This window comes from Megachile rotundata, chromosome 1, assembly GCF_050947335.1.
Source record: "Megachile rotundata isolate GNS110a chromosome 1, iyMegRotu1, whole genome shotgun sequence".
Lineage (NCBI taxonomy): Eukaryota > Metazoa > Arthropoda > Insecta > Hymenoptera > Megachilidae > Megachile > Megachile rotundata.
Genome location: NC_134983.1, coordinates 8,457,123 through 8,480,055, shown reverse-complemented (window position 1 = coordinate 8,480,055; position 22,933 = coordinate 8,457,123). Strand labels below are relative to the sequence as shown.

Sequence of the window (22,933 nt, the reverse complement as noted above, 5' to 3'; positions counted from 1 at the left end):
GGCGAAACGGGGGACACGTGTTCCACTGTGCTCGAAATTACGGGAAAACGAGGGGTGCCTCGATGCAGAGACGAAAAGATTGCAAGTTCACTTCTCTAGCGGTGTTTCAGATTTCGGAGTCAATCAAAGGGCACTATTGTGAAAGTTTGGCGACTCTCGATTGAGTTTCTGTAGCAGTGTGTAGAACCGCGATTCGGGATTTTTATGTTATATGGTACAGTTTCGATTTTAGGAAAAATAGAGTTCAAGGAATTGGGAGAGATTTAGTCTAGAAAGTTAAGATTCGGAAAATTAGACCAACAAGAAACTTTTAAAAATCACAAGATTTGTGTATTCAAAAACTACCTAAACTTGTGAAGTTCTTGAAAACAATGCAATTCAATGAAAAATTAAGACAGTACAACGGCGCAGCATGGGTTCTATTCTTTCAAGATACAAGAACTAATCATTCAGAATGTTTGAGCAATTTGTTCTCCCTATCTCGCTAGATTTCGCAATTTCGATCTATTTCCAACGGTGCAACGGGAAACCCGGATTCACGCATTACTGGAAATGGTCTTTTCGAAAGAATACCTCTCCCGTTTTGTCCTCGAACTCTCCACCGACCCCTTACTTGTCCCACAATGTACGTAAATCTTCTCTTACTCCCGTATCCTTTTGTCCCCTAGTGCACCGGAGATCTTCAGGGTGAAATTGCAGTCGCGAGACACGAAAAAAAGACAAGCAGACTTGAATAGATTCACCTTATCGTTCTCAAACCTGTTCTCTTGTCATGCGGAGAAAATTCCTTTTCTACTGATCGTCTTGTTAGAATTACGTAATGGCGGACAAAACTGATCATTGTAATTTGTATCGTTCGCTTTCGTTGAACCTAGATCGTTAATAATTATATAAAACAGTGAAACATCAAACGAAAATGTCACTCTGAATATTGCAGTACATTAGAGAAATTCAGATACAATAAGATAAAAGTAAAAATAGTTAACCCTCTTTGCACTCGCAAGGTAACTTTTGTTAATTAAAGATATACATTCGAGTATTGAATAAATTTCTTACACCGAGAATTTAGTTTCTTAATTTCAAGCTTTCAAAAGTTTAATTTCTTAATCTTGCACTGTCGAGAATTTAATTTCTTAATTTTACACTTTTGACAATTTAATTTTTTTATTCAAAAATTCGAAAATAGCATGTATTTAATTTTCTTAATTAGGTTTTAAGAAAGCTGGAAAATTTGTAAATTTATAAATTCATATATTTGAAAATTTATTATATTATGTTCTGAAGTGAAATGTCTCAGAATGTATAAATTTAAATTTCCGAATTAACAAGTTAGAAATTTTGAAGATTGAGAAAGTGACTCCAGAAGTGCCCCGTCAGAAGCGTCCCGAAATAATGATGAACCCTTTGCACTCCTTAATTACCTTAATTTGCAAAACGCAAGTTCTCAAAATGTATTACAAAAGTGTGGAGCATGGACAAATATATTTGTCATTTATTCTAAGTAACGAATAAATGAAAATATACATATACATGTATTGAACTAATCACTATAGAATCGAAGAGAAATGTCGAACCACAGGAGTGCAAAGGGTGAATTTAATTGGTTGTCGACAGAGAAAATTCGTGTGTAACAGAGGGTTAACGTAAAAATGACGTTACATGCGACGATAATGTTATATTGTTAGATGAACACTCACCCGCGTTATTACTGGCGAAATTTAGATCCTTACCTGAAACAGAGGAAGCAGATGTTGTTAGCGAGATCGAGTGTCGTCAAGGATCATATACAACGTAATACCGACATCGATTTTGTACGAGACGCAACATATTACATTACAAGGCGACCACAATCTACCATGTTAATTAATTCTCTGACAACGCGAATAAATTAGCCAACGACGTAAACGCGAAAACACTTTCAAGTGATTTAACACTAGGTTTACGTCATTTGGACGCATTTCGAATTTTTTTAGAACTTCGCATTTTTATTTTATCTCTTGTACTGACTTTTATCCATTGAATGAAGTAAATATCTATTGAAGTCTGTTTTCTTCAAAAGCTTTGAAATATTAAAATTTTCTGTGTGGTATACCTATCTCTACGGATGTGTGTCAATTTGACGCGATCGTAATGTAAATAAAATTTTTAGTAAATTAGTTTTACCCGTGCAAAAATTACAACAATAATAAATATGAATGCACCGACAATACCTTATAAACGACGGACATCGCTACAAATCGCAGTTCGCAGGGTAGAGGGAAGTAAAAATATGAATATAGAATATTGAAGTAATGTACTAAAATATTATTGAATAATAAAAACTTTCTATAAATATATATCTCATATTTTCATTTCTTACTTGTAGCGTTTAATTATATTGCTTTCTAAGTGGTTGTTTTTCTTTAAATGTATCCGTTCGTGCGTCAAATTGACGCGTGTTCGTAGAGATAGATATAAAAAATATCCGTAAACCTAGTGTTAATATTATAAGTATCGTACGATATTCTGAGAGAGATATTTTTATTGTGATCGCTATGCCGGTTCAAGGAACCAGATTCCTTAATAGTTGTTCTAATTAAGAGGTGCTTAAAGCTGTAGAAAATTACCGTGTTATCTTCAACACGTATCAACACAGTTAAAAATTCCCTCGGGTAAAATATTCGGTAATAGTCACGAAAGTACCTAAGGGAGAAAGGGTTTATGATTCAATTCCTAGCTAGAGTCGATCGAACGATCGGTCAAAGCTCTTGATACTCATTTATTATCAAAAAGCTTTTACGTTTATGACGAGGGTGTAAAGTGTAAGCTGCCTCGATGTTAATAGCGGCTGCCATAAATCTATCGGATCCTAATGGGTTTGCAATATTTAGCTCAAGTTTTTATGGCCTCGTTACGATACCGAAAACATGTGAATGTCATGTACGAGCATTTGGATGCCGTAATGTTATGAACTTGCTCGATAGTAAAAGCTCGAATCTCTTTTAGGTGTTCAGTCGAGATCTTGGACGATGTCTCAATATTTTAGGGTTGGAAGTTTAACAGTTTTTAATTTAGAAATTTTTATACTTGGAAATGTAGAAATTTAGAAATTTAATATTCCTTAATATCCTAATTTTCTAAATTCCTAATTTAAAATTTAAGAATTTAGACATTCCTATATTTAAAAATTTTTCAATTCGACTGAAAACTTTTGAGATTGACTAGCTCTCAATCTCAAAAATTAAAAATTCTCTTAAATAGCTAAAGCTCGAAATTCACAAGTTTTCCAAGCTCTCCCACGTCCAAAAACCCAAATTTTTCAATTCCGGAACTTCTAATCTAAAGTCTTAATCTCCAAATTTTCAATTTCCATCTAATTTCTCTAACCCTCTCCAATTGTCCCAATAATAAACTCCTCAGCGCACAGTATTAACCCAATATAATCGACTGAAAAATATTCCAAGCGCTTTCGATTTCCCATCGTTCACGTTTGATGGCCGAAACACAGATCCCATTCATCGACTATATTGCAAGCACATGTAAGAACTTGGAAAGCCATAAAAGACCGACAGTGGTCCACCCTGATCCATAAAAGCTTCTTAAAGTCTCTCATGGAAATCAGTCTATTATACGAAAGTATGAATCGCAATACGAAATTGTATCACCGACTTGATCCCCCGAATATCCGTGCCCTGTTATCCTTTTTATCGACGTCGTTCAACGTTAAAGTAATCAAAAATTAAATTCCGCTCCTCTAGAACAGTTGAATAGAATCGCTTCCTGGATCTTCGTCAACAACTTTCACGATTTCCGCGGAATACGTTTAGCGATTCAGCAAAATCATTGTATCTGCAGCGACTACTAACCCGTGTAAATGCAGTGGAAAGTTTGTCAGTTACGATAGCGCAATTTTGTTAGATGGAAATGGGGTTAAGGGGGTCAGAATAAGGAGCAAGGAATACGGTTTCCGCAAAGAACAATTCCGCAGTTGTACTACGTAAATACGTGGGATAACTCGACTAGAATGAACAATACGATTCACTAGTACGCACGGGATTATTCGGATAGAATATCGGTATTTCGATTCTTTGTTTAGAAGTACTTGTATTCCTCGAGCGACTTTGTTGAAAAGTCAAACGCAAGAATTCGCGGAAAGATCTCGGGATCTCCATCGTTCTGAAGAACTCATTTGAAAGGACAAGCTTCAAAGAATATGACCATATTTACTTTAAATTTAAACCCTTTACGCCCATCACTGTAAAAAACGCAAAAAAGAATTTGTTTAAATTTTTCGACATTTTATAACAAACTGAGGGAATTGAAAAAAATATTTTAAAATAGTCCAATACTTCGTAAATAAAACGAAACAGAATTTAGCTAAATTAGTTGAGCGGTTTCTGAGAAAAAAAATTCGTAAGTGAAGACTATTTTTGCAAAAGTGAGCAAAAATTGCAAACTTTGGAGGCTTGTTATTTTTTAACAAATTTGAAACCGGCAAAATTATGACTTAAACCCTCTTAATTTCACATAGACTACAACATGTTTTGATTAGAGCAAAGTCGCAGATGGTGACGACTAAAAATGAGCAATATGGAATGACCGCTTGATTAAACGTGAAAACTGTTTATCTCGTATGAGATACTTTAGTGATAATAATGGAGTTTCAAAATAGAACAGCTCTTAAAAACACAAATTCCCTGTCGATCGAAATTGGCAGATGTCTACAATTTAACAAATATCTTTGAACGGAACATCAATACGAGCGCAACGTGCACCTTTCGTGTCATAAATGAAAAATAAGTACCCATTGATTATTCCGTATCTCTGAAGTTATGCAGAATGTTGCAGTTACGAGATAATGATCGTTATTATGGAATTAGCGATTGTAATGAACACCCGAAATTGCTGGCACACATTTACATAATGTCGATGTAATAATATGCTAAATGATATTCATAGACATACAATAATATGGTAATGTCAGTAAAGCTACAATAATTATCGTAATTAATAAGCTGTACAGTGATCTCGTCAAAATACGTATTATATAATTAGGCATATTCGATATGCACGTTGGAATTCACAGTTTATCTTCTCATTTCTGAATTATAATAAAGATCATATGTGCTCTCGTTGTAGAGTTGCGTTACATCGCGTTGTATCGCCGATTTATCGTATCGCCGCGCGTTGTATTGCCACATGTTATTTCGACACGAGTTGTATTACCACGCGTTGATTTGACATGTATTATATCATCACACGTTATATCACCATGCGTTGTATCTCCCACGCGTTATATCTTTCACGCGTTATATCACCACGCATTGTATCTCTCACACGTTGTATGTTTCACGCGTTATATCACCACGCGTTATATCACCACGCGTTGTATCTCTCACGCGTTGTATCTTTCACGCGTTATATCACCACGCGTTGTATCTCTCACGCGTTGTATCTCTCACGCGTTGTATCTCTGACGCGTTATATCACCACGCGTTGCATCTTTCACGCGTTATATCACCACGCGTTGTATCTCTCGCGCGTTATATCTTTCACGCGTTATATCCTCACGCGTTGTATCTTTCACGCGTTATATCACCACGCGTTGTATCTCTCACGCGTTATATCTTTCACGCGTTATATCTTTCACGCGTTATATCCTCACGCGTTGTATCTTTCACGCGTTATATCACCACGCGTTGTATCTCTCACGCGTTGTATCTTTCACGCGTTATATCACCATGCGTTGTATCTCACGCGTTGTATCTTTCACGCGTTATGTCACCACGCGTTGTATCTCCCATGCGTTATATCTTTCACGCGTTATATCATCGCGCATTGAATCACCACATGTTATATCGCCACGTGTTATATCGTCAACGTCCTATATCCCCTACGTACCGTCACGTATTGTATAATCGTACGTTACATTGTCCAACCATATTACACTAACTTAGATACCGAATGCGAAATTTAAATTAGAAAATGATACAATAATAGTCTGTATAAGTACAGTTATAATAAAATATAAAATAAAGAATTACTCTATAAAATAAAGAACGTTTACTTTCTATTTTCTTAAAATTGAAAAAAGATTTCCGAAAGACATATCGAGGTTCTGTCGTCAATAACGAAAAACTGAAGAGAAAACACTGTTCTAAGGTGAAGCAACAATGAATGGCTTTCGTCCGTGAGAGATTTATCGGCGTGTTACATTCAAAATGGAGGATGATCGCGAGAACACCTTTATTCCGTTCGCTTGGTCCACTTAGGAAGATCCTTTGTCACCAAGACTAAGGAGACATCGGGGTCTAAGGGTGACAAAGAGAGCGGAAGGGAAAGAAATGCAAATTGGGGGGTGGTTATATTCCGACCTCGTCACAAGGAAAAGGGACGAAAAAAATCGTGCGGGGCAAGGCTGACATTTTTTACGGATAAAAGCCCTCCACAGAAAAGTGAGCACAGATATATTTCTTGTGTCTAATAAGAAAAATGCCGGATCAGGTGTCGGTATTTCTCGCCGTTTGTCAGATATTACTTGCAACTGTTTCGAAACGACGATAAAACTTAGAGAACGAAATTCTGCAACAGACTGCTCGATACCGCCAACAGTTTCAAATATTTGCACGTTTTCAAACAGTTCACATTCAAACAGTTGCAGTGAAAAATCAATAATCTGATAATTATCGAATTTTAAGTAATGAAACTTTTCTAATTGTTGATGGTGTTAAACATTTTTCATGTACGATATTTAATAAAAATTCACATTTCAAATTTTAATATTTGATTTTCAATTTAGAATTTCACAAATATGTACAGATATTAATTTTGCGAATTAACGGATTTCAAGGTTACATGATATTTTCAACGAAGATGCTAATTGCATTTCATTCGTATAATTTGTTTGTTTGGTATAAAGAAATTAAAGCGCAGATAAACACAAAATTAATTTATCGTTTAATTCCATCTAACTTATTAATTAAACTTAAATTATTAACTCTAATAACAGCGAACGACCTGGATATCGCACTTTGACTTTTGCTTTTGATTGAAAGTCTGTTCCCCACCTTTGTGATGTGGCTGTAATTACGAATTGCGTAATTATTGTTTGTGCGGTGCAGAATTCATTTTCAAAGAGATAGCTGATATTAAACATGGTATTGGCGTTGAATGAAGCGCAAGCACAAAAGGATTTACAATCAGATAGGAAGCGTTTACGGGACATAGTCCCCATCGCGGAGTAATATCACTGATTAAAAATACTTCGAGTCAATTATGCCACTTTCGAATGTTCTCGATCTCGTCGTATTCCTGAGGAATCGTGAAATTTAATAAATTGGTTGGCTGTTATTAAATATTTCACTTTTAATCAAGGAAAATGAAGCAAAGGGAGTGTGCCGGCATCAAAGGATCGAAATGAAGTTTTTCCGAAAGGATCCAGTGGATAGTGATTGGAATAATAATATTCGAGGGGTACGGTTAAAAACTGGGAAAAGGGGGAAACGATGGCGTAAACAGCACCCTGTATCGGCATTCGTCCCTTTTCTCTTTCATCCAACCCCTTTCGATGAGTTTTGGTTCGGCTTTCTTCCCAGCTTCGGCAGACCTTTTTCTCTCGGCTTCGACCCTCTTTCAATCACTTCGAATCTACCACTTAGCACGACCCTTCTTTCCATCGAGTGTCAACCCTTCCTACGACTAATGGATTCCCCGTCAAACTTTGCGAAATAATGTGATTATTGTAATGCGGAAGCACCAATTTCATAAAGACATTATACTGCAAAATGCTTCCAAACGATCACATTTTCTCCATGGGCTCTTGTCATCCAGATTATAACGTTGTTAGTACTCAGAAAATATTCACTTTCTTAAATATTGACATCCAAAGATTTATCACAAGATAACCCGAAACAAAAGAAACTTTACTTAAAATAAAATTGACAAATTCTTAATAAAATCGACAGACTTCAAATTCAGTTATTAATATAACTGTCGTTATTTGAAGTGATCATTCTTATCTCTATGTTCCTATAACTTCGGATACTCCTTCTGACATAATACCCGAAGCTTTATAAATGGTGCTCCGATTTCTCCGAAAGAAATGTTCGAAATGTGTGAAAGAAAGAAATAACCTAACATTGAAAATTCAGCTACGAAATGTTTGTTTAACGACGACTAGAAAATCCTATTAGAGATTCAGTGTGGTGCAAATGGCTGTCGAGGGTGTGGGATCTTCACAAAGGAAAGAAATGTGTCTCCTGTCTGTTGAAATCCAGGCCGAAGGTCGAGAGGAAGGGCGTAGGGAAAGTTAGCGGGGGGGGGGGGGGAGGGGGGACTCGTAAGGGTGGAAAACTGAAAAATAGTTGGCACCCGTTGCCATGGTCACTAAGTACCCCGAGTCGCGGCGACGACCCACCGATACAGCTTCCCCTTTCCATCTCTCGTTTCTACCAGCGACACTTTAAACGAACGGATTTTATTATTTCACCCGCTGATCGTTCGAAGGAAATGGAGGTTCGTCTCCGTGCACGTGAATATGAAGGAAGAAAAAAAGACACACGGGGCGTGTTTGAATATTTCAACGAGGACCGAGCGCGTGCTTCACCTCCTTTACATTTAACGATTTCCATCGCGGTGAACATTTTTGCATGCATTCCAAATCCTGCGAATATTGCGCGCGCTTAATATTCCTATCAATTTTTGCGAGCAATTCCGACCGGACGGATTACAACATTTAATTCCGTTCTTTTTTTTTTCGCGGTTTCGAAATATTGTAAACTCAACGATCGGAAGTGTACAATCAAGAGAAAATCTGTCGCTCACAGGGAAAATGTGGTATGAAGGGTAAACGTGATTTGTCAGTCATTGACTTTTGGGGAGTTTTTAGAATTCGAGGGTTGGTGATGGGTAGAGAAATTGGAGATGTGAGAAAGTAAGAATTTTGAGATTTGGGGGTGTAAAAATATGGAAGTTTAGGGTCAATCATATGAAATGAGGGATCTGAAAATTTGAAGATATAAAGATTTGGAGATACAAGGTATTTTGGGAGATTGGGATTTGGGGTTCTAGAAATATGGGTGTCTACAAATTTGGAGATTTAGATATTTGGGAAAGTAGGTTAGAATTTGAAGACATAGGTACTTAGGGGTCTTGAGATTTAGAGATTTAGAAATTTGAAGACATAATAATTTTAACGTTCAAGAATTCTAAAAGTTGTCAAACTCCTCGAGTTTGAGATTTAGAGTCCCAGAAATTTGTTAAGCTAGAAATTGAAGATATAGAAATTTCTACGTAGAGAAACTTGAGTATTTCAATATTTCAAATTTAACATTTAATAAATTCATCCATATAATAATATACATATAAATGATAATACATAATTCTTACAAAACGTACAAGTTTATATTTGAACATTTATTTCAATAACAGTGTTGGAACATTTATTACATTGTATTTGAACATTTATTTCAACCCCTTTTTGTTCCAACGCTATTAGAATAAAAAATATGAAAAATTACGGAATACGGTATTAAAATGTTAACGATTGTACAGTAACACATACAGTATTTATTCAAAACGACTGCTTTTTACAACAAGCATTTTAACACGTTCCACAATGCACGTTTTACTCAGTGGCACAGTCGATGAATTCTAAAGACATAAATTCCATAATACAATTTCAAAATTATTCATATGTTGTTAATCAAGCCGATGTTCATACAAATAACAGCATATAAAATGGGGAATAAAATGTTTCATTTTATTCTATCAATCAATTCTGCTGTTATATTCTTTTTTCTTCTTGTATGGATAAAAATACGATACACAATGTATCTACATATGAATGCTACATTTATAAAAGTTATATTATTAAATTTGGTTAATGTATTAAGCACTAATGTATTATTAGGTTAGGTTAAATTATATTAGGTTAGGTTAAATTATGGTTATATCAGGTAGGATACAATTAAGTTGTGTCAGTTTATATTAAGTTGAATTAAGTGAAAGTAGGTTAGGTTAAATTATGGTTATATTAGATTGGGAAATAATTATGTTATGTCAGTTTAGATTAAGTTGAATTAAGTGAAAGTAGGTTAGATTAAACTTTCAATTTATATTAAATTAAAATAAGGGTAAATTGAGTTAAGATTCGTTAAATTACATTCACTTATTTTAAACTATGGTTCATTTCTTTTAATGTATTTATCCCTATTTAAACTCTTAATACAACATAACCTACTTCAAAGAGATATTAACTTCCAAAAGATATTAACTCGAAGATATTTGCTGTCATTAATTTTTTCTCCTTAAGTATATGTTAGATATCAGAATATCAAATTGATAGCGTGTTGATATTATCCACATTTATCGACGCATTACACTAACAGCAGCCCTCTAATTATCAAAGGGCAAAAAAGAGTAGTCATGCAATTCATTTCTATAGTTCTATCGTTTAATTCCGCGATACCACACAATACTGAAAGCGTATAGGTTAATTGTATACTGGAAACTTCCTTTCGTGTGATCCGTCGAAGAGGAAAAATATTTCGTAATCGTCACGTAACACGTTAAGCCGTTGTATTCAGCATTCCGTGTACGACGACGGAAACCGGAAAAGGAGGTCGCAATATTTCCCGCGACGCGTATATTTGTATCCGGTTTCGTTCGGCCGCTTCGAACTTGAAGTTTCCGAGGTTTAATTTCGCACGAACGATAAGACAAACGATCGGTCATAACTTAATATCCGTCTCATTTCCATACGGCGCGGCGCTGCTATTTATTACTCTTTGGCAACGCCTGCAGACAGCCAATTGCGTGCATCTAAGAACGGTTCGTGGCCCGTGATTTATTTCAACGACGAATATGATCCTGCCGACAAAATGGATACTCTCGTATGCAGGAAACCGGCGATACCGCATCGCTCGGTCATGTAATGGATCGATTAGCGATTTTTACGGCTCTCACCTCGATCAGATACCATTTCAATAATCGTTCGACATTCCACCGCTCACATTTTTCATACCTGACCATTATACGTATTTATTATAATTACCGAGATATTTTTAAATATCTCCACCAAGAATTTTATGGATGTATGTATATTTTGAATCTACAGAAACACCTCAGACGTGGCGAGTCACTGGGTTTACATATTTTCGTCTGTTATGTTAACTTTCTTTTATTATTGCAATTATAATAATAATCAGAATACATTGTCGATACTGTACTTTGCTATATTTGTATTTGCTATTGTACTTCTTCAATTTGTTTGTAATTGCAACTGTCTTTCAGTACATTATTTTTAACTATACTTTGAATATACAGGGTGTTTCACAACTAGTGTAAGTCCCTGAAATGGGGGGTAGTTGACGTGATTCTGAATAAAATTTCCCTTTGCAAAAATGGGGTTTGAAGCTTCGTTTTTGAATTATTAAGGAAAAACACGGACCAATCAGAGCGCGAGGATTACGCCCACTCAGCCATTAGACTCGAAGGTGTCACTCTCGCGTCTGCGCACGCGTAATCCCGCGCTCTAATTGGTACAAGACTCTCATTGGTACTGATTAGTACCTGTACCAGTTGTGAGACGCCCTGTATTTAAACTTCACTATTTATTTTATTGTATTTAAAAGATTTCGTGATAAATGATTTTAATATATTATATATAATTGCTATTGTATTTTCAATATATTACTTGTAATTATAATTGCAATTACACTTTCAACATATTATTCGTAATTTCAATTGCAATTGTATCTTAAATATATTATTTGTAGTTGTAATTGTATTTTTAGTATATTATTTATAGTTGCAATTGCACTTTCAATATATTGTCTGTAATTACAATAATGCTTTCAATATATTATTCTGAATTACAAATAGACTAACAATATATTAAAAATATATTAAACAAGAATTAAATTATAAATTTAACATTTTGACTATAACAATCATATGTAAATGACGTACGAATTTCTCCCACAAAAATTCTCTACATTAGTCTTGCTTTCAAAGTTACAAACACGTTTGTTACTATAATAAACACAAGAGATTCCTTTTAAAATATACAGTATCAAAAGCTAGATAAATTGAAAGGTACATCAAATTGTAGCGTATCATTCAAACTACTAATTAATTGCAATACATTAAGAGTAATGAACAGATTCATTTACGAATTTAATCATGCAATGTAACAAATTACATGATTTTCGCATCAATACATTGGCAATGTGCATTGATCGAATAACGGATTCCAGGAAATTCACGTATCTGTTAGGTTAGTATTACCTTTGACATTCGACACATAATTTCCTCTTGGTCCCGGAAATCGCACATGTAAACAACGGTGAAACAAGCATCCCAGAAAATCGTTTCAGGGAAAACGTTAGTCGCACCGGTTCGATGAAGTTATTTGTTGCGACCTTTTCGTCGTGTGTAAAGTTCAACTGCAAAGCTTAACGAGGTCGTGAAACACAAGCGTCGAAGGACAACGGTAGAAAAAGAGAGAAAATACATAGCCTAACTGCAATTCACTCTCTCGCTTTCTGTATTTCATATCCCTTGTGGATTTCGTGCATTCGGTTCGACCTCGCGTTTTCCCTTTGGAGAAACGAACATTCCGACGGAACGAGAGAAAATAGTGCGGTGAACCCCGTTGGAAAATTCCCAAGTGCAATGAGTGCTCGATCTAATAATCGAAGTTGAGAAATTTCAACTATTCCCTATTCCTCAAGAACCAGAGGATGTTCACTTATTGTATCAGGAGGAAGATGTACAGTAACGAACGACCTGTGCTTCCTTGACAAATGTGAAAATAAGACAGGACACGTGTATTCGATTTTCGGAAACTTTTCAATTCGTTAACTTAATTTAGGAGCATGAGAGTTTGGAAATTTGGGGCTTGGGGATTTGGAAATTTAGATGTCAAGAACATTCGAAATTTAGGGATTCGGGGACTTGAGAAATTGGAAATTTAGGGTGTTAACAAGGTAGAAATTTGAGGATTTGAAGATTTAGGAAATTTAGAAATCTTGACATTTGATCTGAAAATTTAGAGATTCCAAAATATGAGAATTTGGAAACAGAATTTAGTAATTAAAAAATTTGGAAATTAGTTTATAACTCCAAAAATTTGTAAATCTATCAATTGGAACAATTTGAAAAGTGAATATTTTGTCACTCTAAGAGACTTAAAGAACGTAAAAATCTGAAAATCCATAAATTTCAAAGGCTCAGAAATCTGAAGGCTCGTGAATTAAGGATTTACTGATTTTGGTAGCATCAGGAGGCCAATAATTTGCCAAGACGTTTCTCATCTTCGCCCGCGCCTATCGGTCTTTCTCCCCCAAGAAACGCGACACGGCCCATTGCCGTTTTCGAAGGTAAACCGTGGAAGAAGCGAAAGCATTTAGATAAAAAATTGCGAGTAAGAGAGAGAGAGGCATTTTATCCTTCCCGCGACGCCAAGCACCATGGCCGGTATATGGTGCGGAGAACGGATGGGTATCTCGCCGCAAGCAGGGGCTGGAAAAATGTATTTTCTCCGAAATTATTCCCAGGCTTCGTCTCTGTCTTTTGCTATACCTCGATGTCGACCTCCTCTTCTGGCCGTTAAGTCTGGTTGGTCCTCTACCGAAAAGACGACGATCCGGCCGCGAGTCTCTCCCGTCGTTCCTTTTATCCGTCCCGATAAATCCTCGCAACGGCCTCGCAAAGGGAGAAAATTTTCACAGCCAAGCCGTCGGATCAACGGATCTACGTGCACGTTAGGTGAAATGATATTTCAATCCTGCGAGAAGTTTGCCCTCGGTCCCGCTAATGCCGTGGGTGATGGATACTAATGGAGGCTCGTTCCGATGGATCCTTTGAACTGCATCTCACCACTATCGAATCATCACCGGAAAGTTACCGGAATTCGTGTTACATCCAATTTTTAATAATTCAGAAATTTTCCGCTTGCGACGATTTGACCGGAGCGCAGAAGACACTATGGTGTCACGTGAAGGAAGAAGACTTGTAGTGTATCTCTACTGCATCTCACCACTATCGAAACATTACCAGAAAGTTACTAGAAGTCGTGTTATATCCAATTTTGAATTTTTACAATTTTTAATAATTCCGAAATAGACATTTTCCACTTGCAACGATTTGAGCACAGAAGACATTCTGGCGACACGCGAAGCAAAAAGACTTGAATCTTACACAAAAAAATTTCCACTGATATGAACACTAATTTGATTTATAACCTTGTATTTCAAAACATGCTGTGGTATACATTGCCACAGGCATTCTTCCACCGCGTTCTTTGTGTTTTGCATATTTACACCTTCATGGAATTTTTTTCCATGGGTGGAATATTTCTTGGAAAATATCTCCATTAGTTTCCCCGTAAATAATGTGTATCCACGTTGTTGATAATTAGCAATGCACTTTGTAAATATTCCACATGTGTATAACACGTTAAGGAACAAAAAGCGGAGGTTGAAATATTTAGTTTCGAAAATTGATTTTTGATCGTTGTCAGCTCGTTTTGTCCCACCATGCGTCATCCGAGCATTTCGAATCAATTCCTGGTTCAGACTTCTCGTATACGCTGCACGTAGGGATACTGCGGTTCCATTTTCCAATAATATGGCGGTACCGTTGGCTGGGGCTTTAATCTTGTCAGTCTTGGACGATGATGTAGAACCACGTGAAACTACTCGGCTTACGTAGGTACTGTATGCTGGTGGAAGGATGGAGAATGGTAAAAAGAGGACACACGAATAGAATCGTGGAAGGTGAAGAAGAGTGAGGGAATGGCGGATGGGATGAGGGTATTCCATTGAAGGGACAACGATGGGGCTTCTTTTGTGCACACGCATCCCTCTCCTGCCGAAAATGGCCATTAGGGAGGGGATGGACTGGAAATTATTGACGTAATATTGGAAACCAATAAGGACACAGATGAGAATTGGTCGAAACGGCCGTTATTAGATATATGTTAGGCCGTACGTGGACGGAAACGACGGTTAAACGTGAATTTTCGACGACCACCGCGCACGTGCTGCCTCCGATAAAACGATGAGATCTAACCTGCGATGTCGAGTTATATCCGTTCCGATGTTACATTAAAACTTATAACGATTCGTCGCTAAAATAGAGGGTACGATGAAAGAACGTTCATTTATAGGTTAAGATGTAACTCGATAACTACATGTTAATATTTGAACACATTCATCGGGAGTGGGACGCCAAAATAACGTTCCAGGAAAAGATTTTATTTATTCTGAAGACAATTGTACGGATTGTACTATGTTTAGGCCACCGACGAGTTCTGTATGAAGAAAGTATTTTGAGAATTTGACTTGTAATCAAATTATGGCTATTTTTTTATTTGGATACAGCAAAATTTTGTAACACAGAATACACTTTTATAATATACTATCATTATTGTTTAATTGATTGCCAGAGTATTTAACAGTATATTGGAATATTAGGGTCAGAAGATTTGGGGATGTAGAAATCCTAGAATTTAGGAAAGGAAACTAAGAATTTTGTAATTCGATACTTATGCAACAGTGACTTTGTCGTAGAAAACTAAAAATACGCTTCATAATTGTATTTGAACAAACACATAAACCGAGCGAATATTTGATACTCTCCAAGAATTTTCTGAAGCGAGATTTTTCTTCGACGAAAATGCAATTTCCCTTTCAAACGCTAGCCCTACGTCTAGCGACTCGCGTATTATTTGGTCACGTGAATGGATGAAAATTGCCAAAAATAGCCGGAAACGGATGTGCAGGCGTGGCTGTGCCCGATGAACAGAAGGGTTGGCACGGGAGAGGGTGAATAGCCGAGCGCAATAGTTCCATTACGGCATTTTCGAAGGCATTGCCGTTGCAAATTATCCAGACCATACAATGCCACGATGTGTACGCCATGACACCGCTTGTTCTCTTTTTTTACCGGTGCGCCGATATTGGAGAATTGTGTTGTATCGCGCCCTACTAAATGGCAATGCGAACGCGGACGGGTGAATCGTTCCGATAGAAATAACCGGCGTGAAAAGTAGGCTGGCAACGTTGAGTACTTCTCGATGACAATTTTTTTTTTCTTTTGATGAGAAACGCACAATTCCGTGAACAAGTTCTGCTTTTAAACATTTTAGTCTCGACATGGTTGAATTATTTGGTTCTCACGTGTTACACTTTTTTAGGACGTTTCTTAGAGTGAATTAAATTTTGGTGAATATTTTCTGGAATATATTAAATCATACAAAAACAAAAATACAATCAGTCAGTTTTAATAACAGACCTCTGACAAATATTGCATTAATCAAAATAAAATTGAAATTTAAATGCATGAACATCCGCAGTCTGGTGATAATAATGAAACTGGTATTATGTCTTTATGTTAAATTATACAAACAAATAGTCCTTATTATTTTGTGTTAATATGATCCTTGACAAACATTTTATTAATCAAAACCAGTAAAATTGTATGTATTGTTTCTATCGTAAAATGTTTACTCTTGTGAACCCGATCAAATTGACATACACATATGTGTACATCTTGTAAACTTTCTTGTTAAATTTCGCGGTTACAAAATTTCTAAAAAATAGTATCTAAAAAATTGTCTTCATATATACCTTAATACACTTTTACGCAATATACCAATTAATTGATATAAATAAGAGAAGCTATAAAATTCTCCTGCATAATGTGCGAGTTGAATGACTCTGTACATAGTAACCCGAGCGAAGTTACAATTAGGAGAACATTAATTTTAAGAATGGGGAAGATGAAGTTGAGAAGTAAATCGTGTCGGGATGTGTGTACCTGGTGTAATGATACCTGATCCGATGGTGCTCGACAGACTGGCCGGAGCAGAAACTTTTTAAATAATTACAGGGAATCGCGTCGTAAGGTCAGGGTGGGAGAGCAGGCGAGGTGAAGGGTTGCAATTGAGCCGGATAGCATGGTGGCGGCGCCAGCATCCCCTTCCCCGTTCCAAAGCTGCGGGCATTAATGGGAAAAGTTTGCTTTTATCTTTTAAACGGCCGGCAACACTACTAATTTCTAACTTCGGGTGTTACTTGTACCTACTCGGACGATTTCGAGTGGCTGCTTCGAGGACCACGTGGAGCGAGTCTACTGTTAGGTTAGCTCGTAATGTCGCGGTCGGTATTTTCTTCGTAGATAGAGAATTGTAATTTGCTATTTCCTTGGAAGATAGAAAAAAAGCGGAAGTAAAATGTACCCGTCGTCTTCCCTAATTCTCTCTTCTCTTCGTCCCTTTTGGACGGCTCTATCTAGAACGATCAGACTAGGGTTCACAGCGCTGACTCTGAGATATGCGATGTAACTTTTTGTCTGCAAAACTTATCTGAAATTCCATCTACTCACATTCAATGTACTCTTTGAAAACTTGGAATTCTACTTACTCTTCTTGAAACGGTGTTTAAAGTTTTTAATGAAATAAGTGATAAATATCTTGATGCACCGTTTATCATGTAATTTAACAACCGGTGCAAACAGTGCAAAAATAATATTAAAGTAATACTGACGCATATGGACATGTTTTAGAATGATCAATAAATATGTTTAGAACGTCAAAAATTTGTTAAACAATTTCTTTATAAGCTCAGAATATTTTTTAGATATAACAAAAAGTCATGTAGCAAAGATCAAAGTAAACCTTACATTGTATTCATTCTATCAGCAATTTGAATAACAATTTTTTATTTCTGATATACTTACATAACATACGTCTTATATTTCATTAGTTTTTATTAAAATCACCATTGAGTTTCGTTGAACATGAACACATTTAAAATATGAATAAATCAAATTTAAAATATGCATCTAAGAAAATAAGAATTTTAGAAAATGACCTATATACGTATAAATGCAATTAAAGCTGAAAGTATACAATAGGAACCTAGGTTAATTTTAATGTGCCATTAAGTCCGTTCTCAAAGAAACCAATTTCGCGTTAATTATTGCATTGTTCGTTGGAACACCAAAATGAGACAATATAGATGCTGAAGACGAGTTTATCAAAGGGAAAATGTAAGTTCCTTCGTCGAAATTACGTTACAATATCAGCCTCGTTATTTTGCTACAACTACTATTTACCCACCGTGGACACGAAATGTATCGAAATCTATCGTGTTCGATTCGTGAACGTGATATTCAATCATGTGTCGACTGATTGTTTGCTATTGATTTTATTTTATATCAGTTCGTTGAAACAAGGTTTGCTCTCTATCGTTCCGTCGATTACTGATCGAAACTTATCGAATAAAGTAAAAAAGAGAGAAAAACAAAGGCGGGTTATTGTTTCGGTATCAGGATTTTATTACTTCCTGTATTTGTTCAACAACAATTTTGGAAGAAGTTATTTTCTTCGTGGGGTATTTATGTCATTTGGTGCGATGCATTTACTGGTAAAATATTTGTACTGAAATATGTGATCATTTATATAATCAATCGAACGAATTTTCATTTGTGAATTTGTAGATTGTAAATTGACAAATTTTGAAGTAGATCATTAGTGTTCCTTATCGTGTATTATGTCGTATCTTAACATATAATACATATCAAATAGTATGTTTACAATTAATACGTTTAAAATACGAATTAAAATATGATCATAATTTTAGGTTATGCACCCTACAAAATCTCGTATATTTTGTCAAAGTTTGAAATACGTATTTGTATAAAACTAGAAACTGCGATCCAATTTCATCTTCCTTTTCTACATTTATCGATAAACAATGTTCCACTCAGATTTCGTTGCGCTGAACTGTTAATAACTTTCTGCCGAGAGAAGAATCAGTTTCATTGCAGCCGTACTTCACTGATCCATTCATTTCAGTTCGAAAGACCAATACTTCACGGCACGGCTCGAACGAAATCTGCGAAATTTAAAATTTGCAAATTAAAATGGAACTCGGAGAATTGCTTGGCAGTTTTCGTTCACTGCACATACGATCGGGCGGACAGGTGAGATCCAACGTGAGTTAAATCGCGGCGATACTTTTTTGCTCGAAAATGGAATTTCTTCACGCGAGTATTCTGCTTTTTCAACGCGTGTATACTGAAAAGCTTTTCGCAAGGCATTCAAATTCTTTCAATAGTATAAAACCAATTTAGAATTTGCCATTCGATGATATTTTCAATGTTTTCCGTGCTGTTGTGGTTTAAAAGGCCACCTCCAAACCTGTTCCATTCAAAGAGAACTGATATTTTAAACGGACAAATATTCTAGATACGAAATGTTTGATCATTTATTAAATCACGCAATGTAAAGGTGAACTGTTTTATTAAACGATCGATGAATTAAATAATAAAGATTAACGAGAAATTTTTAAATTTGTACAATAAATACACGACGTGAACATAAATGTAAATATAAGCGGAAGGCGACGTGAAAGAAGCAGTGAATGTAGGTGAATGATTGCATAAATGAATGCAACAAAGTATGAACTTACGAATGAATATAAGGCATGATTCTATTATATGAATTTATGATGTGACTGTGGTAATTTCGCAGATTGCATGAAAATAAAGAAATCACGAGAAATATCAGTTAACCTTTCATTGTGTTGCAAATATGCTACATGGAATAATACGGAACAACTCTTGTCATACATAAATGAACTGCATATTTCACTGTCGTTAAAATGATCAAAAACGTTTCATACATTTTCTCATTATACTTTTATATAACCACTTTGCAATATTGTACTTCCCTTCGAATAAATTAATAATATAGAAGACAACTTCTGAGAGGTGAAACGTATCTTTCTGTAAATTTAATAGGTAGATGAAGTAATTAATAAAAGTTTAAGCGAAGGTGATTTAAAGAAGATCACAACAATAAAATATAAGAATTTCCAGAAAATTAGTTCGATAAATGATTGATTCTAAGCTTGATTACTCAAACATGATGTGACGGTCTTCAAATGTGTAGAAAGTGCATGAAGTCTAAAACTCCACCTTTTCGATTAACGAATATAATTTTGTACGTTATTATCTCACGAATAAATTGGCCATTTTATCATGCATCCTAATAGTATCATTAGCGGTGAATAAAAAGTAACAAAAGGGAGCAACCGAAATTGCCTTATGGCGTTAAGTTCTGGCGCGCGTTTCCGTTTTAGCTCGAGCTAAACGCTTTGTGCTTCTCCGGCCCCTTTGATTCCTTTCCCACCTTTACCTGTTAACTAGCGCGTAAAGAGTAATTAACGCTGCCAACAGGAGCATTCTGTACTCATTATGCACGTTGCTTTACGATACCGTGTTCGCGTATAATATCGCTTCCTCGAGGCATTAACGGCTCTAAAAACATCGTCTTTTCCGCTTTCACCGATTGGAACCAACCTTTTGCATTATCTGCCGCATTAATCCTTTTGACCCGACGAGATCGACGAGCTGATAAAAACCCATCAACGTACAAATTGCACCTTAACTCCGCTAGTTGAGATCGACGTAGATGAAACGAAACTACCATTATCCCTTTCAAATGATAAATGCCGTTCAAGAGAGATGAACGTGAGTGGCTGAGAAAGCGAACATGACAGGGTGTTAATGCGGCGTGAGTATAGTTATTACGAGCGCGATTATGATAAATATACCAGCGAAAACAAAAATAGAACGAGATCTGAGAAACACCTATTCATATATTATATTCAGTATAATTCTTTTTTTGATTCGTATAACTTGATTTTTCTTTTAACTTGTATTTTGAATATAATTGTCGTTTTAAACTCTCAGACACGATGGGTTGCTTTTCTGTGTTACGGAGTTTGACGCTAATTACGCGTAAACAGCATTATAATGTGTGACAATGCTATTCTCTACGCGAGTATATTGGAATGAAGTTTTTGATGATTAAATTATAATTTTTCCAACGATATGATACATATACTTTAACTTTGATAATTTAGTTTTTTAGAAAATACAGGGTGTCTCACAATTAGTGTAGATCCCTGAAATGGGAAGTAGCTGACGCGATTCTGAATAAAATTTCTCTTCGCAAAAATAGGGATTTGAAGCTTCGTTTTTGAATTGTTAAGCAATAATTGTATAGTAACCTGTCGTACCGAAAAAGTTAATATTGCAGCGGTACGAAAATTGTGCTACAGTTTAATATAGGGTAAAACCATAACTAAATAAAGAATAGAAGGATCGATATAAAATATCGTACCCTCCGAGAGCAAATGATTTATATAACAGTGTCTTACTTAGCACCCGCAAAAAAAAACGAGTTTGCCGACGGGGAAAGTCAGAATTATTCAATAAGATCGATCGCACGGTTAAATTTCATGCCCCGGGTCTGGAGGAAACACGACGGAAAGTAAAACACTAACTTCTCACCGTGTCGGTTTACCGTCGGATTGACGATCCTTTCACGGAGTCAAAAGGTACACTATCCGTGTGGTAATATGTACGCTGCGAGATACACGAATGCATGAAATTTAATAGAAAAAATTCTTGCGGTGCATGCTCCGTAAAAGTTTCTTTATGGACGGGAAAGACAGACACGAAGGTTGAATCGAAAACACGAGAGGTTATAAGTTGCCGTAACCGCGTACCTGAAAGAACTAATATATTCGAGCAGACAGACATCAAATTATTCGTCTGAAAGGGTACGATTGATATCGGAGATCGACTCGAGGTCTGTCTCGCACGAGTGGATATTCAAACGAATCGATATCACCTGTTTTCCTTTTTTCAAATTAATTTCACCCCAAAGCGTTATGGAACCGACTCGTTCATTTTCCGTAATGTCGTTTCAGTTGTCACGTTCTTTCCTGAATTCCAATCATATCCGCCATGTTGCAGCTGCCGATATTTTAAGAATAATAATTTCATTTCCTTCTTCTCGACTCTTCTTTTAAAACAATATGAATAATAAAATGTTTTCATACGTTTGCATAACATTACCTTCTTCCGAATATTATTTTTGATAATAGATATTTGCATAGAGTAGGGTATTTATCTATCTGAAGGCTAGGATTCATGGGTCAGTTATGTTTCAGCAGTTGTTATTTAGACATCGGTACTGGTACTGCTGTTAGAATTTCAGTGATACTGCAGTAATTTCGTATTAATTGCTGAGACTTTGGTATTTGTGAAGTAATTTGGTTATTCTGGAATTGATACTGGAGGAATTCGATAATTGTTACTTTTCGACAGTCCGTTAAATTAATAATTATTCCAAAGTGCTTTTAGTGTTACTCGAAAATAGATTAAAACAGAAATTTCCTCCGTCATCCGACAAAATTAAGAAAATCACCCGCAGAAATATAACACACCTCTGTGAAACTAATCGCGACCGATTTCAACGCGAAGGCGCGGGTTAAAAGTCCGTTTGAAGGTGGTTGAATATTAAAGCATTCCGTTGAATAATTCTCGAGGAACGACTGAAAATAGCCAGGAACGAGAGGGTATCCAAGAAACAGGGCTCGTTGAACGTAGACCGGCGGCATGCCGTCGCTTGTCCCGGTGAGAAAGACAATTTCAGGTTAGGAAGCACTTCATCATTAATGCATAAAGTCGCAGGTAGTGGGGCGAGAGAAAAGCAGAAGCGAAGGAAAGGGTTGAAGCCAGCAGGTGGAGGGGTTTAACCGACGGCGGCCATGTTTGTATAATATATTCGACTGTAATAATAGAGTCACTTTGGAAGTAGCATTACCTGCTTGCTCCTACTACACTGGCTTCGTAGATTGCAGCAACGACTGTTTGCACTCGCTAAATATAATAAAGCCAGGGGTTCTCAAACGCGGTATGCGTACCGTTTGTTAACGGAAGGGTGCAACAGTTCCAGCAGAGGGTGGAAACAACCCTACTCGGCTTTCAGATCGAGCCTCGCTCGGGCGTGAATTTCAACGGTTGAATTTTACCGTCCTCCCACGCCATTTACCGAAACTGTTGTTAGTTTCGAGGCGATAGCGGGGCC

At 36.3% G+C, this 22,933-nt stretch overlaps 1 protein-coding gene across 12 annotated transcripts in view; it reads right to left on the bottom strand.

Moving 5' to 3' along the window:
* The window catches only part of LOC100880704 (agrin), a 656,625-nt gene that overhangs the window by 284,174 nt on the left and 349,518 nt on the right, over window positions 1-22,933 (bottom strand). For 7 of the 12 annotated variants that reach the window (XM_076532486.1, XM_076532494.1, XM_076532512.1 and 4 more), the window contains one exon: window positions 1,698-1,730. The exons of the other annotated variants lie outside the window; for them this stretch is intronic. In XM_076532486.1, coding sequence (XP_076388601.1) covers window positions 1,698-1,730 — 33 coding nt within the window. The remainder of the gene's footprint in view (window positions 1-1,697; window positions 1,731-22,933) is intronic. 12 annotated transcript variants of the gene reach the window in all.